Genomic DNA, 17,609 nt, shown 5'->3' on the forward strand with positions numbered 1-17,609 from the left:
CCCGTCTGTATGCCTTGTCTCATGTTAGTCCATTTTAGGCATTTTTAATTCGCGACCATAATCTTCCCCTCACCTTTGGTGTCACCTGAGTAGCTGGGGCTTTTGTTTTAATTATTTTGTCGGAGCTTTCATTTCATTTTCTTTTAATTGACCTGCTCTTAAACCACAGGTCCACAGTCTGGTCCCATGTCCATATTTTGATTGTTCATTGTTCATGCAGATTAACCGTTGGCTTCATCCACATTTCCTCTCAAATGCCACGCTGATCATTTTTGGCATTAATCACAAAACATAAACTGTAAACCGCCGTAGCTTGTGAGCAGGCAGCGAAGCAAAACAGTAGGTTACACTGAAGTCCAACAACACTGTGCAGAACAGTGTTGACTCAACCGAGCGGACTTGATATTGAAAACAACACATCGCTGCTAGGCTTTGTGGCCACTCACAGAGAAACACTAAATATAAAACGAGGTGACGCTTTTGGACCACTCTTTGATAAAGGCTGAGATAGACAATGCAAGATTCCGAAAATATATCGTATCTATACATATATTACTATATAGTAATATATATCTACTGTACAGCATGGTTAGGAAAAAAAGGTCAGCAAGAAATGTAAAATAAACTATAGGTTATTTGTAGTTAAGAGGCTAAACCTTGATCAAACACTGGCACGGTCCATTAGCGCTGTATTCTACCCTTTTGTCCCCACTCTGGAGCTATAAAGCTATAAACACAACACCAACATATTATCGCCATATAAAGCTGTTACGGTAAATGTGTTAGCAAACAGTGGCCTGTCTGCGGTACACATGAAGCAGACACATTAGCATTCAGTTGGAGTTTTGTATCTGGCCAACCTGCCAACAAACATAAGTCTGGTCTCATTTTCTCTAATTTTAACTCCTCCACCAACTCCTGAGAAAAATGTCTGGCTCTTTAGCTGCTAAATGCTCCACTATGTTCAACAGCTAATGGCTAGGTTTGTGTGATGCTGTCAGTTCTGGTCAGGAAGCGTACAGTGGGTTTATCACAAGTTTTTCTTTTTGTGAAAAAACAGCTCTCTGCTGCTGCTGGTAATGGGGTTGATGAATGTGGTGGGACTGAAAGTGGTGTGTCAGAAGAAGAGAACACACTGTAAAATAGCAACATTTCCTTCCCTCTATCTGCAGCAGGACTGATTTTATGGATTTACTGATTGCTTTTACAGCAGCTTTTCAGTACATTCGTTCCTATGAGAGCCGTCTTCTAGTGATTAGAACTGAGACTAAATGTCGTTTCACTTAAGAGACAATACAAAGTGGAATCAGGATCATTCTTTAAAATCACCGTTCATAATTACTGTTCTTAGTGCAGTTGTAAATGCCAACTATCTTGATAATGTGAGGAAAAACACACACCTACTGTAACAGTTTGAAGCACATTTTAAAAGGTAATTAGCTGTGGGTGGAATTTTAATGCCATAAGAAAAGCTCAGCGATCGGTATTTATTATGCCTGGCTGGAGTCTGAGTGGGTGTTGAATACAGGACACCTGTCACTGAACTAGTCAACAATGCTTCTCTTCTCTCTGTTCCTTCTTATCGTTGCCTGTCATTAGCCATCACTGGAATAAGAGCCGTGACGAGTGTCTTATCGAAACCAAGGTGAGCATGCACGCACACTGGCAGTAAGTAGCGACAGGTGCTGTGTGTTGTGGGATTTTCTAGAGGCTGATTGCAAATTTCATTTTAACCAATTTTCACAGACAAGTACCACCACCAACAATAATAATAATAACTAGTAATAATAAAATGTCACACAAGTTGTGCTTTTTATACACTAATCTTCAACATGAATTTTTTTTTTTTTAACAATCTAGTTGATGATTTCTCACTAGAAGATTTTATCAGCTATATACAGTGGCTTCAGAAAGTATACAGACTTCTTCATTTTCTGCACACTCTCTTGTGTTATCCGTTTAATTTTAGAAAGAAAGAAAAGCTTGACAGATCTGGTGTGCCCTGTTATGGTTTGCTAAACTATGACTTGACAATCGTTGCTATTATTTATTATTATAATTGATAATAATTATTATTTATTATTAATATTATACTTACAACAAAAATCTGTGACAAATCAGTGTTTCTGTGTTTTTTGAGCCTCAGGTAGAAGAATTATTCACACTATGTATGTCATTATTAGACTTTTTGACTGTGTCTCCTTAGAATGATCAAACACTTACTGCTCTTTAATCATTTTCCAAGGTCAAGTATGTAAAGTGGACAAGGTGAACAAGTAAGTAAGTAAGTAAGGATGGAGGGAGAGACTGTGAGTGTGTATGTATGTGTGTTTATATGTGAGTGAGTGGTAGGTGTGTGTGTCAGCGGCACAGGGGTTAAAAAAACTGAGCAGGAGTGTGCAAGATAAGAGCCATACAAACCAAGAAACGGAGAGGCAGAGTGCGAGAGTGAGAGCCATTGTTAAAAAAAACAAGAAATAAAAAATAAAAAAAATAGGTTGGTGGTTAGATAATGTGGGTGAGTGGATCAGAGGAGTAGAAAAATGGGAGGGGTAAATTAAAATCTAGGAGGCTGCAGAGACTGAATGGAGGCCGATGTTTTTCCTGTGGCAGAAAAACTGCTGAGATTAGTGTATGTGGCTAAGAGCACTCCGTGTTTGATTCAGTGTGTGCCACAGGAGAAGGCTGTTTCTTTGCACGACATTTCCCATTTCCCGCTGTCAAACAAACCCTCATACAGAAAGTCATTTTAGTAGTGCATGCGAAATGTTGATCAAGCAAAAATGCGAATCCCATCAGGGTCAAAGGGCTGGGAAAATAATTTATTTTCACCTCCTACATTTTTAGCTGCTAAGTGACGGAGCAGGTGGGGGTTCACTGCCTTATTCTTTTTATCTTTTAAAGGGAGATGTGGCTGCTGCTAAACTCACTGGCTCTTATGGGGTTTTAACTTTTGAAAATCCCTCTGAGGCCACATTTAGACTCACAAAATATCAAAAAAAGGGTCAAAAGTTGATCCTGGATCCAACTTCTGCTGCGGGATACTTTCATGTCAGCCAGAAAAAGCACTGCATTAGCCAGTGTTGTTTACCTCACAAATACTGAGGCAGAGAAGAAAGAAGAAAAGTTCCTGCTGTAGTTACGACCTGCCAGAGTTGTACAACCCCCGTCTAAGAGAATAACCTGCTGCCTGTCTCATTATGTTTGATAAGCCTTAAAATTGGACACCCTCAGTATTTCATCATCTCACCAATAACGCGCAGCAGCAAACACACACCACAGCACAGCCTCTAACAACTAATGCCTACCACACTCTAGAGGACTTAGAAAAGACTTTTAAAAGATTAAAGTCTGACATCCTCTCACATCTAAAGACAGTGTGTCATAAGTTTTAGACTGGATATCTTGCAGGGTCACTATTTGCCAGACTAGATCCCTTTGAGATTATTTCCCATCATGCTCCTGGTGGACATTTACAGGAAGAAAAACTGTTTTTCCAGACTTTTTTGCTATTTGTAAATCTACATTATTATTGTTAATATTACCATAATTATTATATGAAGTTAGTAACTCAACACTATTATTATTATAAAGAGAAGGTCTAGACCTATTTGGAAAGTGCCTTGAGATAAGGTATGTTGTGAATTGGCGCTGTACGAATAAAAAATTATTTGAACACTATAATTATCATGATCTATGTGTTGGACTTTGTACTTATGAATCCCTGTTTTATTTTGAAATTATTTTCCTTGTCGCCTATTACCCCTGCCTCCCGTATGTATTTAATACCAGCCTTTCACTCACATTCTTTCTCCTCCCTTGAGATGCCTCCATGCTCACTATCAACTCAGTCTGCTGCTTCCTTTTTGCTGCTGCAGAAGTCGACAGTGTTCGGGTCATTGAACGTCACTATTTGCATGAGTCAAGTCTAAAAACTCATGATGCTACCAAACATGTTTGATTTTATCTGAAGGTCAAGATGAAAAATTGACTGACTTGAGACAACTCTCACAATCACATTTGAAATTTGTCTGTTCAGTGACATTGCTTGAAAAGTCATTTGGTGTAAGGCCGGTATTAGCATCCCTGGTATACACCCAAGTTTCTAATGTCCACTTTAACTATTTGGTGCTTTTTGAGTTTATCTGGACAGTTCTGCCAAAATCTAGCAGCCTGTTGCATCTGCAGATGTGCACTTATGCAGCGACCAGTCAAAATGAACGTGTGACGTCATATGATGCACTGACTGACTTTGAAGCTGCTCCACAGTATTTCTCCTCCGTCAGCTCGGGAGCGGTGGAACAGCGCTGATGCGAGTTCACATGACACCCTGCCCATGACTAAGAGGTTAAATGAGTTTACTTGCTCATTTGTTTTTCAAAGAGACGATATCAAATTCAAAAGAAGACAAAATGAAAACATGATTTGTGATAACCTTCAGCCAGTCTGGCACTTGGAGATTGTCTGGTAGTCAAGTCGCCTCACATTTTTGTCATTTCAGCCTCTGGGTTTCAATAAAGAAATCGAGCGGCGAGGCGCTATAAAAACAGATTCATTTAGGCTTTGTATATACACTAACATAAAACCCTGAAAAACACAGCTAACCAGACAATCAAGAGGAAAAAAGGTAGACTAAGGTGAGAAAGAAAGTCTTTACGTTGAGAAAGTCAGTCCTTCTTTGATCTAGACTGATTGTCCTTAAACCTTGGAAAGGGGAGAGTAAGAGTCTTCTGAGGTGCTGACACGATCAGTAATCACCACAAAATCTTTAAAGGTACACACAAGTGGTTTACTGCTGATTTACTTCTATACAGCTGAGGGACTTGTAAAGACAGGATAAAAAATATTAATCCAAACTGATGCAGCAGAGGTAGAAAAATTCTGACTTTTACTCCCTAGACTCAACTCACAAAATGCTGGATCCTACACTTCCCATGATGCAACTCTGTAGCAAAATTGAGTTAGACCTTAGTAAATGCCCACAGCTTTAAAAAAAACTCCACATCCCCAGTTTTTTATTGAAGGCTTCTGTCAGAAGTTTGTTGTTGCGCAACCAAAACCTAGACTTCAGAGTGCTCACACCACAGCCAAAAAATTATTATACCACTGTTCTCAGAGGCTTAGTGTCACTTCTCATGACAAGTAAACTGATGCCTGTGTAAAACCTGTGGTTTCAGAAATGCAATACATAACGTTGCTGGTTTCATCTATCAGCTGTCTGTCAGCAGTAATGTGACTTAGAGCTTCATCCAGACATGATAGGAAAGCACTGCGTGCTGGCAAGGGGGAGCAGAGAGTGAGTGAAAGACAGCGAAAAGAGAGAGAGAGAGAGAAAGCACTTCAAATTTATTTCCGGGGCTGTGCTGTACTCATTTTTCACTCACTTGACATTTTTATGTTTTTTTTATCAGAGGGGAGTTAAAAAATGTTATGACAGCAAGGATGAAGATGTTTTTTTTTTTGTTCTTTTACAGGCTGCATCAGTGACATATTTTGACATTTCCAGTTGAAGCTTTAATTAATGACCATTGTCATGAGCGCATGGTCCCACCATGGTCCTCTGCTTCTCACACTGAACCCACTAATATATTGTCAGATCAGTTTTATCATTTGATGTTTTTGGAGAGCTGCTGTTTGTTTTATGATTCCCAGCAGTGAACAAGAATCGAATGACAGAACATTCAGTTGGGAGTCTTCTAAACATTTGTTTGTTCATAAATACAGTTGACATGAAAGAGACGGTTGGACCACGTATGGTCAAATCCTGAGTTTACAATTATGATGTCATCTGACAAAATCAATAAATAAATACATAAATTGTGTGCTGTGATTTCAACTGTATGTAGTAAAATGATTACTCAGAGATAAAGTTACAGAATATCTTCCTTATCTTATCTCTAACGCAGAGCACAGCCTCCATCTGGGATCCACAACAGTTTTCAAATACTGTATCTCCTCATAAAGTGACCAAGGACTTTATTTACCTCAATACAAAGGACTTTTGTTAGAGGCAGTTCTTTCTTTCTAACTCGCTCTGTTTGATATGTGTGACTGGTCATAGTGATAGTACAAAGCTCCCGTTTACTGTTAAAGTTACTTGTCTCACTTCCTCCCTCTCTCCTGCTCTCTCTGCTCGGTATGTCTCATGTTTAGTTATTCCCCTGCCTCCTTTAGTAATAATGATATATGTAATGAAAGTAGATTATTTGCCGTAATGGAGGTGAGGCTCAGTGAATTGGAAGAGCGCCTCCACTTCCCTGCAGCTCGTAAGCAGCTGGAAAAAACCAGAGCGACTGGGTGACTGCCTGCAACGAGAGGTGTAGCCCTAAGCCCCCGGTTGGCATCCATACACAGTCCAGCCATATACCAGGTTTATACCCAGTCTCTAAAGTCTCTAAATCTAGCGACAATACACTAAGTTGGAAACGCTGCAGGCTGTAAACGCTAATAGAGACTGTTAGCGCCAATTCACTCTGGAAGAGCAACGGCCAATGGGGAAACTCCAACTCAGTCACATGGCATTCGGCTGACCAATGGTAGAAAGGTAGAATGGTAAATGGGCTTGCACTTATATAGCGCTTTTGTAGTCTTACTGACCACTCAAAGCGCTTTATACTTGCCACATTCACCCTTTCACTCACACATTTAGACATCACACTCATACACTGATGGAACAGCCAGTGAAATATCACTCAGTCAGTCAGTCAGTCAGTCAGTCAGTCAGTCAGTCAGTCAGTCAGTCAGTCAGGGACATTTGTGATTATAAGGCTGGCCCCCACTGTTGCAGGCCAGCCAAAAATGATTTAAGACATAAGACAAACATTGCCATCACATTTTTGGCAACTTGAGTGTGTTGTTGCCACTCAAGTTTCTTGGTGAAAAGTTTCTATCATTATAACCTGGGCCTGACCGTCTGTGCTCTGCGTCCAGTGTATGGTAAATGGTTGCCGCATTTTCCTGCTGCCCAACATCCTTATTAACCTGTGAGCAAATGCTTTTTGAGCCAAATGTTTACCAGGAAATTTGCACAGACATTTCATCAGTTTCAGAACAATTAAAGGCAATGGGCTGCTTTTTCTCTATAATTTCCTTATGTTCCTCAGCAGGTCAAGGTCAAGGTCATTTTAAAAACACATATGTCTGGCTATAAACAAAAATAATACTAAGGTCAAAAGCTGAAAAATGGCTTGAGAGTTAGTGTAAGTTGGTTTAAATGTAGGTGTCCTCATGCCTTTGTGTCAAGATGATGATTGTGTACGTGCAACACATCCAAGTGTGAATGTGCATCGACTGTGTTTTTGTGTGTGTGTACCTGCATTCGTGCACTCTCCACAAGTCAACACAGGTAAATGGGGGGCTACATTGGTTCCTTTTGCAGGAGTCAGACGAGCACCCAAGGGAGAGGCCTTGTATGCTGACCTGGGACACCCCATCTCGCGGCTGGCTGTCTAGTGGCATATAGCGACCATTGAGGCGTAAGTCCCTCATGCAGCCTGCGAGAAGAAAAATGGAAAACAGAGTTCAGTGGAACAAGAAATACAGTGTTATCTACATTCCCCTGCACAGACACAAAATTTAATTATACAGAGCCTCATGTAGCCAGTGAGCAAATCAACAACATGTCCTTGATAGATTACTGGTTCCAATTCTAACACTTACAGCATGTATCCACTGTGTTTTTTTAAGACCCACACTGCTCTGTCACATTCAGTGCTACCCAAGGTTTAGCAAAATATCTTTTTTTGTGGTAACAGTGGTTCAGTGATCTTCTTGTTGGTTTGTTTATTGCAGCGTCTCAAAATGCCATTCAAACTGTTCTGAAGTACACTGAAGGCAAAGATCTGCATTGCATGCATGTACGATATCCATGGCGCACTGATAGCTGTGCTGTTAACATATGTCACTGCTTTGCTGGGTTACATGCCTGATGTACTTATCAAAGGGAGGGAAACATATCTGAAAGGCTGCTTGCACAAGGCTGCACATAGAAAAACATGTGTAGGGGCGTCGTGTAGCGTAGTCCTCGCTGCAGTTGGCCCCGGTTCGAATCCCGCATCGGACGGCCTTTCGCTGCATGTCATTCCCCCTTTCTCTGCCTCCCTGTTTCCTGTCACTCTCCACTGTGCTGTCCATTAAAGGCATAAAAGCCCAAAAAAATATACTTTAAAAAAAAGAAAAACATGTTGTTCAACCAGAGAAACATGGCAAATAGAAGCAAAAATGCATCCACTGGGAACAAACTCCATTGGCTCTGGATCCTCTGAGATACTACCTGATTTGGAAATCACTTCATATAACAATACTTAGAACCAACCAAAGTGAGCACTCAGTTCTGTCAACATGGTGACATTGCTAAAAATGAGCAACAAAAAGAAGCATAATCAGACCCACAGGTTAGCTAAACGTCTTCCAAAGAGAAATCAAAGGTCGATCCATTGTAAACATCACATATACATGGACTCCCTGGTTCAGCTTTAAACTGCTGGACTTGCCATAGTTTAGTCAACCGATTATTATGTGAATGAAGAAATATGTACAGCATTGATATTTTGAGTGTCTGCTCTGACCTTGTAACTCCCCACAATGAAGCAGCAAGCTCAGAAAAGCAAGCAGTGGAGGAGCGACTTTATCGCTGAAACATTACGACCATTGAATGTGAGTATTTTAATTGATGACTTTGTCCTGCTTATCATTTAATTGTCTCTGGCAGCCATTGTTGTTTTTCTTCTTAATCTCAATGTTTCAACTGATATATACTTTTTTTTTTTACCCTCGCTGTCATTTATTCGTCTCTTGCGGCCCTTTGTTTTTGTTTTAATTTTAACTCTCGGTGGCAATTGTTGTTTTGATCATATTACTATTGCTTCTACTTTTAAAATAAACGTTTCAATTAGTCAACAAATCAATAACCTTCCTTCCCAGGGGAACGTAGACTCAGAGCCTACGGGCAGATGCTGAGGTGGAGGTGAGCGCCGTGGCAGCAGGCGTGGCAGCAAAAGGGTGAGCCGAGCACTGATGACACTCCAGTCGTTGCAAGGGTGTGCTGGATACATGTTTCAGCAAGAAGACTATGTGAGTAAAGAAAAAGACTAAAGTTGATAGCTTCTACTAGATAGCATCGTTGTGTGAGCTGTTTTCCTGAGCAAAGAATAATTAATGTCTACATCACTTTTCATTCTAAATAAATAATACTGTAAAACTTTTTTCTTTTACATCTACCTTATCTTTTTTTACTTTCTATCTTACCCACCTCATTTAACAATGTAGCAGTATTGTCATGATGTAACAAGAAAAAAAACTGAACCACCCTTTAATTGCAATAGATTGTACTAACTTGAAACCTCTAAAAGCAACTCTAAAATAAATGACATTAATGTTAAATGATGTCTGGCTACACAGGAGCACACACACTCATCCTTGTTTTACTCTAGTCATGGGTACCTGCCATCGACAATGTCTTCTATATCCCCTCACCCTGATCGTAACCACCACGTTGTCTAACCCTCACCCTCTTCGAACATGAACCCCGAAAACCAACTCTTAACCCTCAAAAAGCCATCTAAACCTGTGGTCCCCCAAAGCGATTGGACCCCATAAATATAAGCAAAGCAAGCACACACACACACACACACACACACACACACACACACACACACACACACAGACACGTACATAGTCCCCGCCATCATCTATCACGTCTGCCTCTTTTGAAGGGAAATGCTTTTAAAGTCCATTTAATAAACACATGCATTGTCTTTTACTGCCTGAGGCACAGCTGTCTACACCTCTCACCGTCTCACTGTCTAACTCCAGGGAGCTCTCTCTCTCTCTCTCACTTTATATCTGTGTCTCTCTATAGTTCTGACCTCTTACTCTTTCTATCATCATACGGTATTCTGCCTTTTTCTAGTTTCTATGTATCCTCCCCCAAACTCTTTGTCTGAGTCATTTCACTGCACCAGCCAACATTTGTGTTCACATGTGCAACCCGTCTTCTCTCTCTGTCTCTCTTATACAACCACCAACTGAAAATCTACCACGTACTGTATATTATGACTCATTTCACTGACCTAAATTAAGCCAAATCAGTATGTTTAGTAAGTTAATTCTTTCAGACTGGCGTAGCCTACGCCTCAGAACGAACCACCAATCAGCATGTGTTCAGGCCCTTAGTGTGGGTTTATTCATAAGAGAGAAAGTGAAGCTGTTTTGTGGTATTATGGTAGTGGTACTGTTCCACCTAGCAGTTTTAAATAGTTTGGGAAATAAGCTTATTCACTTTGTACAGTAAATGTGAAGCTAAAGCCACAAGAGTATTACAATGGGGATTGACCCACAAAGTTAGCTGCGACCTTAGTGAGCAGTGAAGCCTTGTCATGGCCGTAGTGATTATGAAAGAGGCCCAAAGCAATGACAAACAACAAAAAGAGAAGACAGAAGAAGAAGAATAGAAGAAGGTAGCGTTTCGTTTCGCTTGCTTTTTGCAGAAGGGGAAGAATCAAAAAAAAGTATCAAAGTAATGAGACAGTACAACCAGGCTGGGGCTAACTGGTTACCATGCTAACTTCAGTAGAGGAAAATGAGTTATAGAATTGGAAGCTAAACAAGAGGGTTGCTTTCCACCACTGGAGACAGCTCTTGATGGGTAAAAGAATAGTTTGATGTTGAACTCACGTTTCTTCCAGACTGGTTTAAACCGAACTCATTTTTCAACAGTGATTTGTAACACTTTGGGAAGACACAGATAAATGATGTTGTCCTGTAAATAGTTTTTATGGCGAATAGACTAACAAAATATTCAATTTTGTTATCATTTAGTTTGGAGAATTTAAAATATTCTGAAGATGGATACAGGTAAGAGAGGGCATGAAGATCAGATCTATTTATGATATCACATAGCTGCAACAAATATAATATATATTAATATATTAAATATATGTTCTTGAAAGTCATAATACATGACCTTTTTTATTGTACAAAAAATAATAAGAGGTCAACTTCAACGGTGTATAGAAATCACCCTACCGTAACTTAAAGATGCCCACATGAACACACACACACACACACACACACACACACACAAGGACATAAACACATAGGAAAAGTGCTAACTTATCACAACAAAACACACTTTTGCTAGGACTACTTACATGTGAGATTTGTGGTGTACTAACATCTCTCACTCACACACACACACACACACACACACACACACAAGTACTCCACCCTATACTCCCTGGTGCCCTCACAAGCCGCGCTGTGGGGATGGACATCATCCCAGCTAACAATGAAGATGCATTTGGGTGAATTAGCCATTAAACTGTCATATCAATCATTCATAAACACATAAAAAGATCACAATTCTCCCTAGAAAATTGTATGAATAGATAAAAAGGACCCTATTTCTGGTAGCACGAGCAAGAGGAATATTTAAGGAATACTTAAGCTGTCTCATGTGCCCTGACTGACACACAACCCTTTTCACTTCACCCTGCAACACGTCAAACACAGCACATGCTCTGTCTTGCTCTCCCCATACACAGAAAAAAATGAGCCCAAAGGTCGTCAGTGCAGCGACTTATTACAATCTATAGTTACATTTTATTGTTAGGTGACCTCCGGCAGCTGTCGTAATTATGACGAGAGCAAAGAACGAAGTTAAGTCATGGAGTATGAGGAGTGAAATTAGGAGGGAAACGTAGGAGGCCGCTGTTTGTTTCGCATGTGAAACCAACATCGTTTTTTTCATCCATGACTGTTCTTCACCTTTCACCATGTGTTTGTTACTGTGTGTGTTATTGTAATCATCATGACAAAGGTCCCGTACAGTCAGCCCTGGTATACTCCTATGCCTTGTATCTAAGGTTAGGGACAAACAACCTATATAAGTGTTTAAGCTGGAGCATTTGTTGTATGTTAAACTCAGCCTGGATTGGTGTTTGGATGGCGCCTAGCAGACATTCTTCAGTGTTATATTTTGCCATTTTGCCATTGTGAGATCCCTTAGTTCTCCACTGAAAGGGCCGTTCAGGAAGATTTATAGTGTTGTGTGTCATACCCTTTCTTCCATTCTCTGTAGAAAATGTTTACTTCTTAACTGTTCAGTCCTTCCAGCATTCATCTGGCTGAGCCATGTAAAGATGACTCCCTTGAATGATAAAAAGACAAATCGGTGGTTTTTGTGCTTTTCTTCACAAAATCATTAAAAAAAATGGGTCTTTGGCAAAAACATCAAGGTGAGAACTAACAAGAGGATTATTGGGATGGTTTTCACCACCAAATAGAATAAAAAAAACAAAACAAAAACAAATAAAATTTGTACAATTAGGATTGATGGTATGCTGATATTATCAAGCAATTTAGGTGTACTTCTCCTTTTGTGCAGTACCCATACCTTATCTAATTATCTTCTGTGATTAGATTAGAACTGTCAGCGCGCTGATCCGAAAACTACTGCACTTAATACACTCACTATGCATGACTACCTCACACAACCCCACGTCAAATAACCCAAACTATCCCTTTCAGTCTACAAGGGAACTCAACTTGTTCTGACTTTGTGACATGTTACGAGAGGCTACGTCACTTCCTCTGACTGGTGCGATGCTCCAAGCCTTGCGATCTTTGCGGGTCGTTCACAGCTTTGCCAGTTTGAGGTGACACAGCTTTTTTTGGAAGAACTACATGAACGACATGTGAATTGTGAACTTGTTCAAGAAGGGACCCCTGACAAAAACAGCAGATCTGATGCAAAGAAGAGAATTTTCTAGATACCAGATTGAAAAAAAGTTCATCGAAAATTCATTTCAAGTTTTGCAACCTTTTTCACTTACAGGGACAAGAACAGCACAGCAGATCACTGTCACGTCATATCACAGGAGTCTTCAAGTGTTTCTGAAAGTTAAACTTGACTTTTTATTTAATTTTTAATCTTTAATTTTTTTTTTTTTAGACAACAAACCTTAGACTTGCAAAGGTTTTCATGTCCAAAGTACAGACGAGTGAAAAATTAAAGGAAAAACCAACATAAAGTGTCACGGCTCTAGCTGTAAATTAGTTTTTCCCCTTTTTCTCCTGTGTTCCCCTGGGTGTCTATGTGTGTACGTGTAGTGGGTGTGGCTAACCTCTCCTGGCTGCTGGCAGCTCTCCACACCTGTGCTCAATCAACTCATCACTTACAGCCTCAAGTACTTCAATCTTCCTCCCGCTCATCGCCAGATTGTTTCAGCCAGTCGACGTGGTAGAAGCGCTCTCGGCCGCTCAGTATTATTTACTGGAGTAATTCCTTTGGTGCCTCACTAATAATACTTCTCCAGTGCTTCAGGACTCCAGTGCCACACCTAAGCTCCATTTCTTCAAGCCGCTGGATGCTTACCATCTGCACCGTGCCATTCACCTCCAGCCATCAACCTGTCTCCACCAACTCCTTCCAACCGCTCTCCATTTCTCCAGCCCTCAGCGATTTCCCCAACTGCCTCAGCCCCATCCTCTCCATTCCCTCCATCTCCCCCTCGATCTTTTCCTTATTAAAACATATTTCAGTGAGTTTCTGTGTCTGCTTCTGGGTCCTGATTTGAAAAAACACAACTGTTAGATTAGTAAGGCGTCAGTCCACCTTGTGCTGTCAGAACAGCTTCAGTGCTCATTGGCATTGATCCTCCAAGTATCTGGACTCTACTGGAGGGATGAACACCATTCTTTATTCATTTGGTGTTTTAATGAAGGTGGTGGTGGTAACATGTCGGTCCTAAATCTTGAGATCTGGTGACTGTGAAGGTCACAGCATATGATTCACATCATCATCATCATTTTCATACTCATCAAACCGGTCAGTGATGCCTTGTACCCTGTGTGGAGGATCTGCATTTGCTGTTTTCCCGCCAAGTTATTCAGGTTTTTCCTTTTTAATTTGTCACCCTCTAGTGTTTTTAACCAGTGTGATTTATATGTTGCCTTTCCTGTGTATTTTTAAAGGCTCAGTTACATTAACTGACTGCGACTCCAGATGAGTTTCTGAATACTTTACACATACTTTATATGCAAGTCCAGACAGAAAGCAGCCTTCCTAGGTCTGCTGTGCTTTCAGTCTTGATAACCATTGGACTTAGAAAGGTCTTAGGGGAATCGTATAGAAACAGGAAGGGGGAGTAGAAGGAAACATAACAGGCAGCAGTCCACATCTGGCGAATCGGACAGTAATCCCTGAAAATCCTGATTGAGGTTGTTTTAGAAATCTCTATGGGACATTAAAAAAGTTATATGCGTAGCCGCGTTTCGACAAACATTTCAAAAGTTCCAGGTAATTTTCTTCAGGAGCTAAAAAGGTTCCTGTGGCCCATTGTTGTCTGCATTTCCACCACTGCCTAAATTCCCAGCATTTTATTTTTAAATACGGGACGATCCTGTATCCTGTTTGACAAGTTATCCTTCAGCCTCGAGCTTCTCCAGCTGTTCCCATTGCAGATGTACAGTACGTGACAGCTGCCCAGTGTGACTGCAAAGCAAAGTGTATCTGGGAAGTGCGGCAAAGAGCTTGGGATTCAGCCACTTCACAAAAACCTTCACATGTGCTGCTCTTAACACCTGGATCCCTGAGATCAGTTCTTTGATGCACAGGACTAAACTGACCACCAATGAAAACACTTGCAAATCAAAATAAATCTCCAATAGTGTGTTCCCAACTCTTGTCAAAGATTAATTAACAGGAAATTCAGTGGAGGATCCTTAAATGTAACTCCGATAGACACATGCAGATTTTATTTTAAGTGAAATTTGCTGTAATCACTTACCCTGGAAACTTTTGTTGATTGCAGATGGGAAGGTATTTCCCAGAATCACCACACTGGGGTCAATTATGATTTCTCGGCTACGGCCTCGCGATCCCGTGACCTCCCGCTGCCCTCCACCACCGTCCAGTCGCAGTGTCATCTCGTTGTCATGCCGATCTAAGATGACCTCATGCCATTCCCCGTTGTCAAGGCGATAGGTGGGCAGGGTTAGGTTATAGTCCCCATCACCAAGGTTGTAGAACACACAGAGGAGGCCCTGGAAGATCTGCAATGGCAGAAGAAGACATTTAGTAAGAGGCTTACATTTGGCATTAGTCCATCACCATTAAGACTGAGCAAAACAAAACATTGTCTGTTTTGATTTATTATTAGATTTTTCACAACTTTCGGATGAATGACTCATTTTCTTTGTTGTTGTCTGAAAACAGCAACAGGCCTTGTTGCTAAGTTAGTTAGCATCCAGTTATCTTCCATTGAATAAAATTTCAATGATGATGAGATTGTTTGACAGTCATTAAAAATTACTGAATGAAAAACCTGTGGCAGGAGGCTTCGTGAGCCGAGCGCTAACAGGTCTCTTGAAGAGGACAGTGGTCATTATTTAAATGTCAAGGCAGAGGTTCTACTCTATTTTAACATTTAACTGAGTCAGTTGCTTAACACAATATAGTTGAACTTTGATAAAACAGAGAGATTGTCTGAGTTGGCTTACAGCACAATAACTTACTAATACACAACTTCAGGTTTTAATCGTTTATCACATTGTGATGTCTGAAAACTGCAAAATCTGTACATCAAATGGCAACAGTCGATTTTCCATGATAAATACCGGCTTGGCAAATGACCAAAAACCTTAAAGGCTAGCCAACTCTGGCTAAGCACAGCTAGTGACGTTGTGCTGTATGCTATAAGTGCACAGAGCTACAGCAATATGAAAATACTAAAACACACAAAGAGGGTGAGCTTGACTAGTTCTGTTTGGGCTATACATGTGCACTGTCACTGATTACTGAAGAAAACTGGACGGTGGTAAGGCCGAACAATTAATCGAAATATTATCAAAATTGCAATATGGCTAGGTCAAATATCCAAATCACAGGAGCTGCAGGTCAAATATGGAACAAGAGACCATATATGAAGCATTGCGATGCTACAGAGACGCCATGGCCTGCAGACATAAAGGAACATGCTTGTTTGGTACAAGCCCCAACAAAAATCACATCATCATCATTTCTGTATTTTTTTTCAATGAGAATTAAAATGAAAGAATGAAAACCATTCTCACTAAAAACGTGACTCATAACGCACTCGCAATATCTGCCAAAATATTCACTATAATATATATATATATATATATATATATATATATATATATATATATGTGTATTGTTTTTGTGTTTATATGGTTCAGCTCTATAGGGGGTGGCTGGGAATAATAACCATTTTCTCATAAAACACATCATAAAACTAACTGATGATTTGAAAGTAAAACATGTTGCTGCAATGTTTCTTGTGGGTGTAGTGCAGTAAGAATTAATTCTCAAATAACCAGTCTATATATACCTCGGTAAAGAAAGGACCAGGCCTTTGTTTGCCAGCTGCCTCCCAGCAGAACTGAGCTGAATATTATTTGGGGTCTTGGTACATCACGCTTCTAAAACTACACTTGAAAACAACAAAGTCTTTTAACAGAAACCTGCTTTCTCTGGAATATCGACAAACCTCACTGTGAAAGGTTTTCAGTGAGGAAGATTTTTCTTCCAAACTAAAACTCCCATCCATCTGCCTGTGAGCAGAAAGACAAGGCCTCCGAATGCATCCTTTGATGCTTTGAGTGGCACAAACCAATTGACATCTGCGTCTTTGTTCTGAGACAGTGGCAGAAGTCTCAGCAAGCGCAGATCTCAAAAAACCTCAGAAAATCAAATCAAAACTATCTACATGGCAAGACACCACTGGGGAGTAAATGGGGAAAATATGCTGAACCGACCTGAATCCGAGTCTCAGGTTTTAACGCTAATGGGGATCAGAAGAAAGAAAAAAATTTCACTTAGCCGGTGAAAGACCGGATCGATACGCCAAGTTGGCCAGTTGGTCAATAACTCAGATCGAATCCCTGGAGGTTCGCAAACCCAGGGAAAATGAAGAAGTCCCATATTGTAAAGTGACATTTCAAAGTATTTGTTGATGGTACAATCTCCTCCAGATAGAACAAACAAATGTGAAAACACCCCATCACCTACACCCCAGAGTTTCCCTTCACTAAGCGGCGGTGCTGTTGTTTTACCATAATATGATCACAAAACTCGGGGGAAAGCTCGTTGTCATTTGTGCTGTTGCTATGGACCTAAAATCAATTTTAGATAAGGGACTGTTCTTGTAAAGCTGACATTTCAGCTTGCAATTTGTTGACTTGTACAAACATGCCATGCTGTCAGTGCCATCTACACACACACACACACACACACACACACACACACACACACACTGTCCGTCACCAGAAGGACAACTTATTGAGGAAAAATTGTCTTGAGGAAGTGATGTGGGGATAGCAAGGAAATGGAGAGACAGGAAATAAGAGAATTCATGGATGAGAAGTGAGAATGAGGGGAAAGAAAAAAAAAACAAACACTTTTCTCATGTTTACACAACAAGATGTTTCCCTCCGCCCTTAGATCTCGAGATGAAAACGGTTCCATTTTAACTTGGCGGCGATGCTAATCACATGTCGATCACAGAGCAATATTCATTTAAAACAAATCCGGCAGCCTGTGTGTGAGTGTGAGTGTGAGTGAGAGAGAGAGAGAGAGAGAGAGAGAG

The 17,609-nt window shown here is 40.5% G+C and overlaps 1 protein-coding gene across 2 annotated transcripts in view; it reads right to left on the reverse strand.

Moving 5' to 3' along the window:
- LOC111672264 (neural-cadherin) overlaps positions 1–17,609 on the reverse strand; it is a 232,992-nt gene that overhangs the window by 29,779 nt on the left and 185,604 nt on the right. For both annotated transcript variants that reach the window (XM_023429642.2, XM_087180218.1), the window contains 2 exons: positions 14,790–15,054; positions 7,313–7,493 (listed from right to left, as the gene is read on the reverse strand). In XM_023429642.2, the coding sequence (XP_023285410.2) occupies positions 7,313–7,493; positions 14,790–15,054 (446 nt within the window). The remainder of the gene's footprint in view (positions 1–7,312; positions 7,494–14,789; positions 15,055–17,609) is intronic.

This window comes from Seriola lalandi, unplaced genomic scaffold (assembly GCF_002814215.2).
Source record: "Seriola lalandi dorsalis isolate HSWRI2012SDOR001 ecotype SW California unplaced genomic scaffold, Sedor1 jcf7180002054898, whole genome shotgun sequence".
Taxonomy (NCBI): Eukaryota; Metazoa; Chordata; class Actinopteri; order Carangiformes; family Carangidae; genus Seriola; species Seriola lalandi.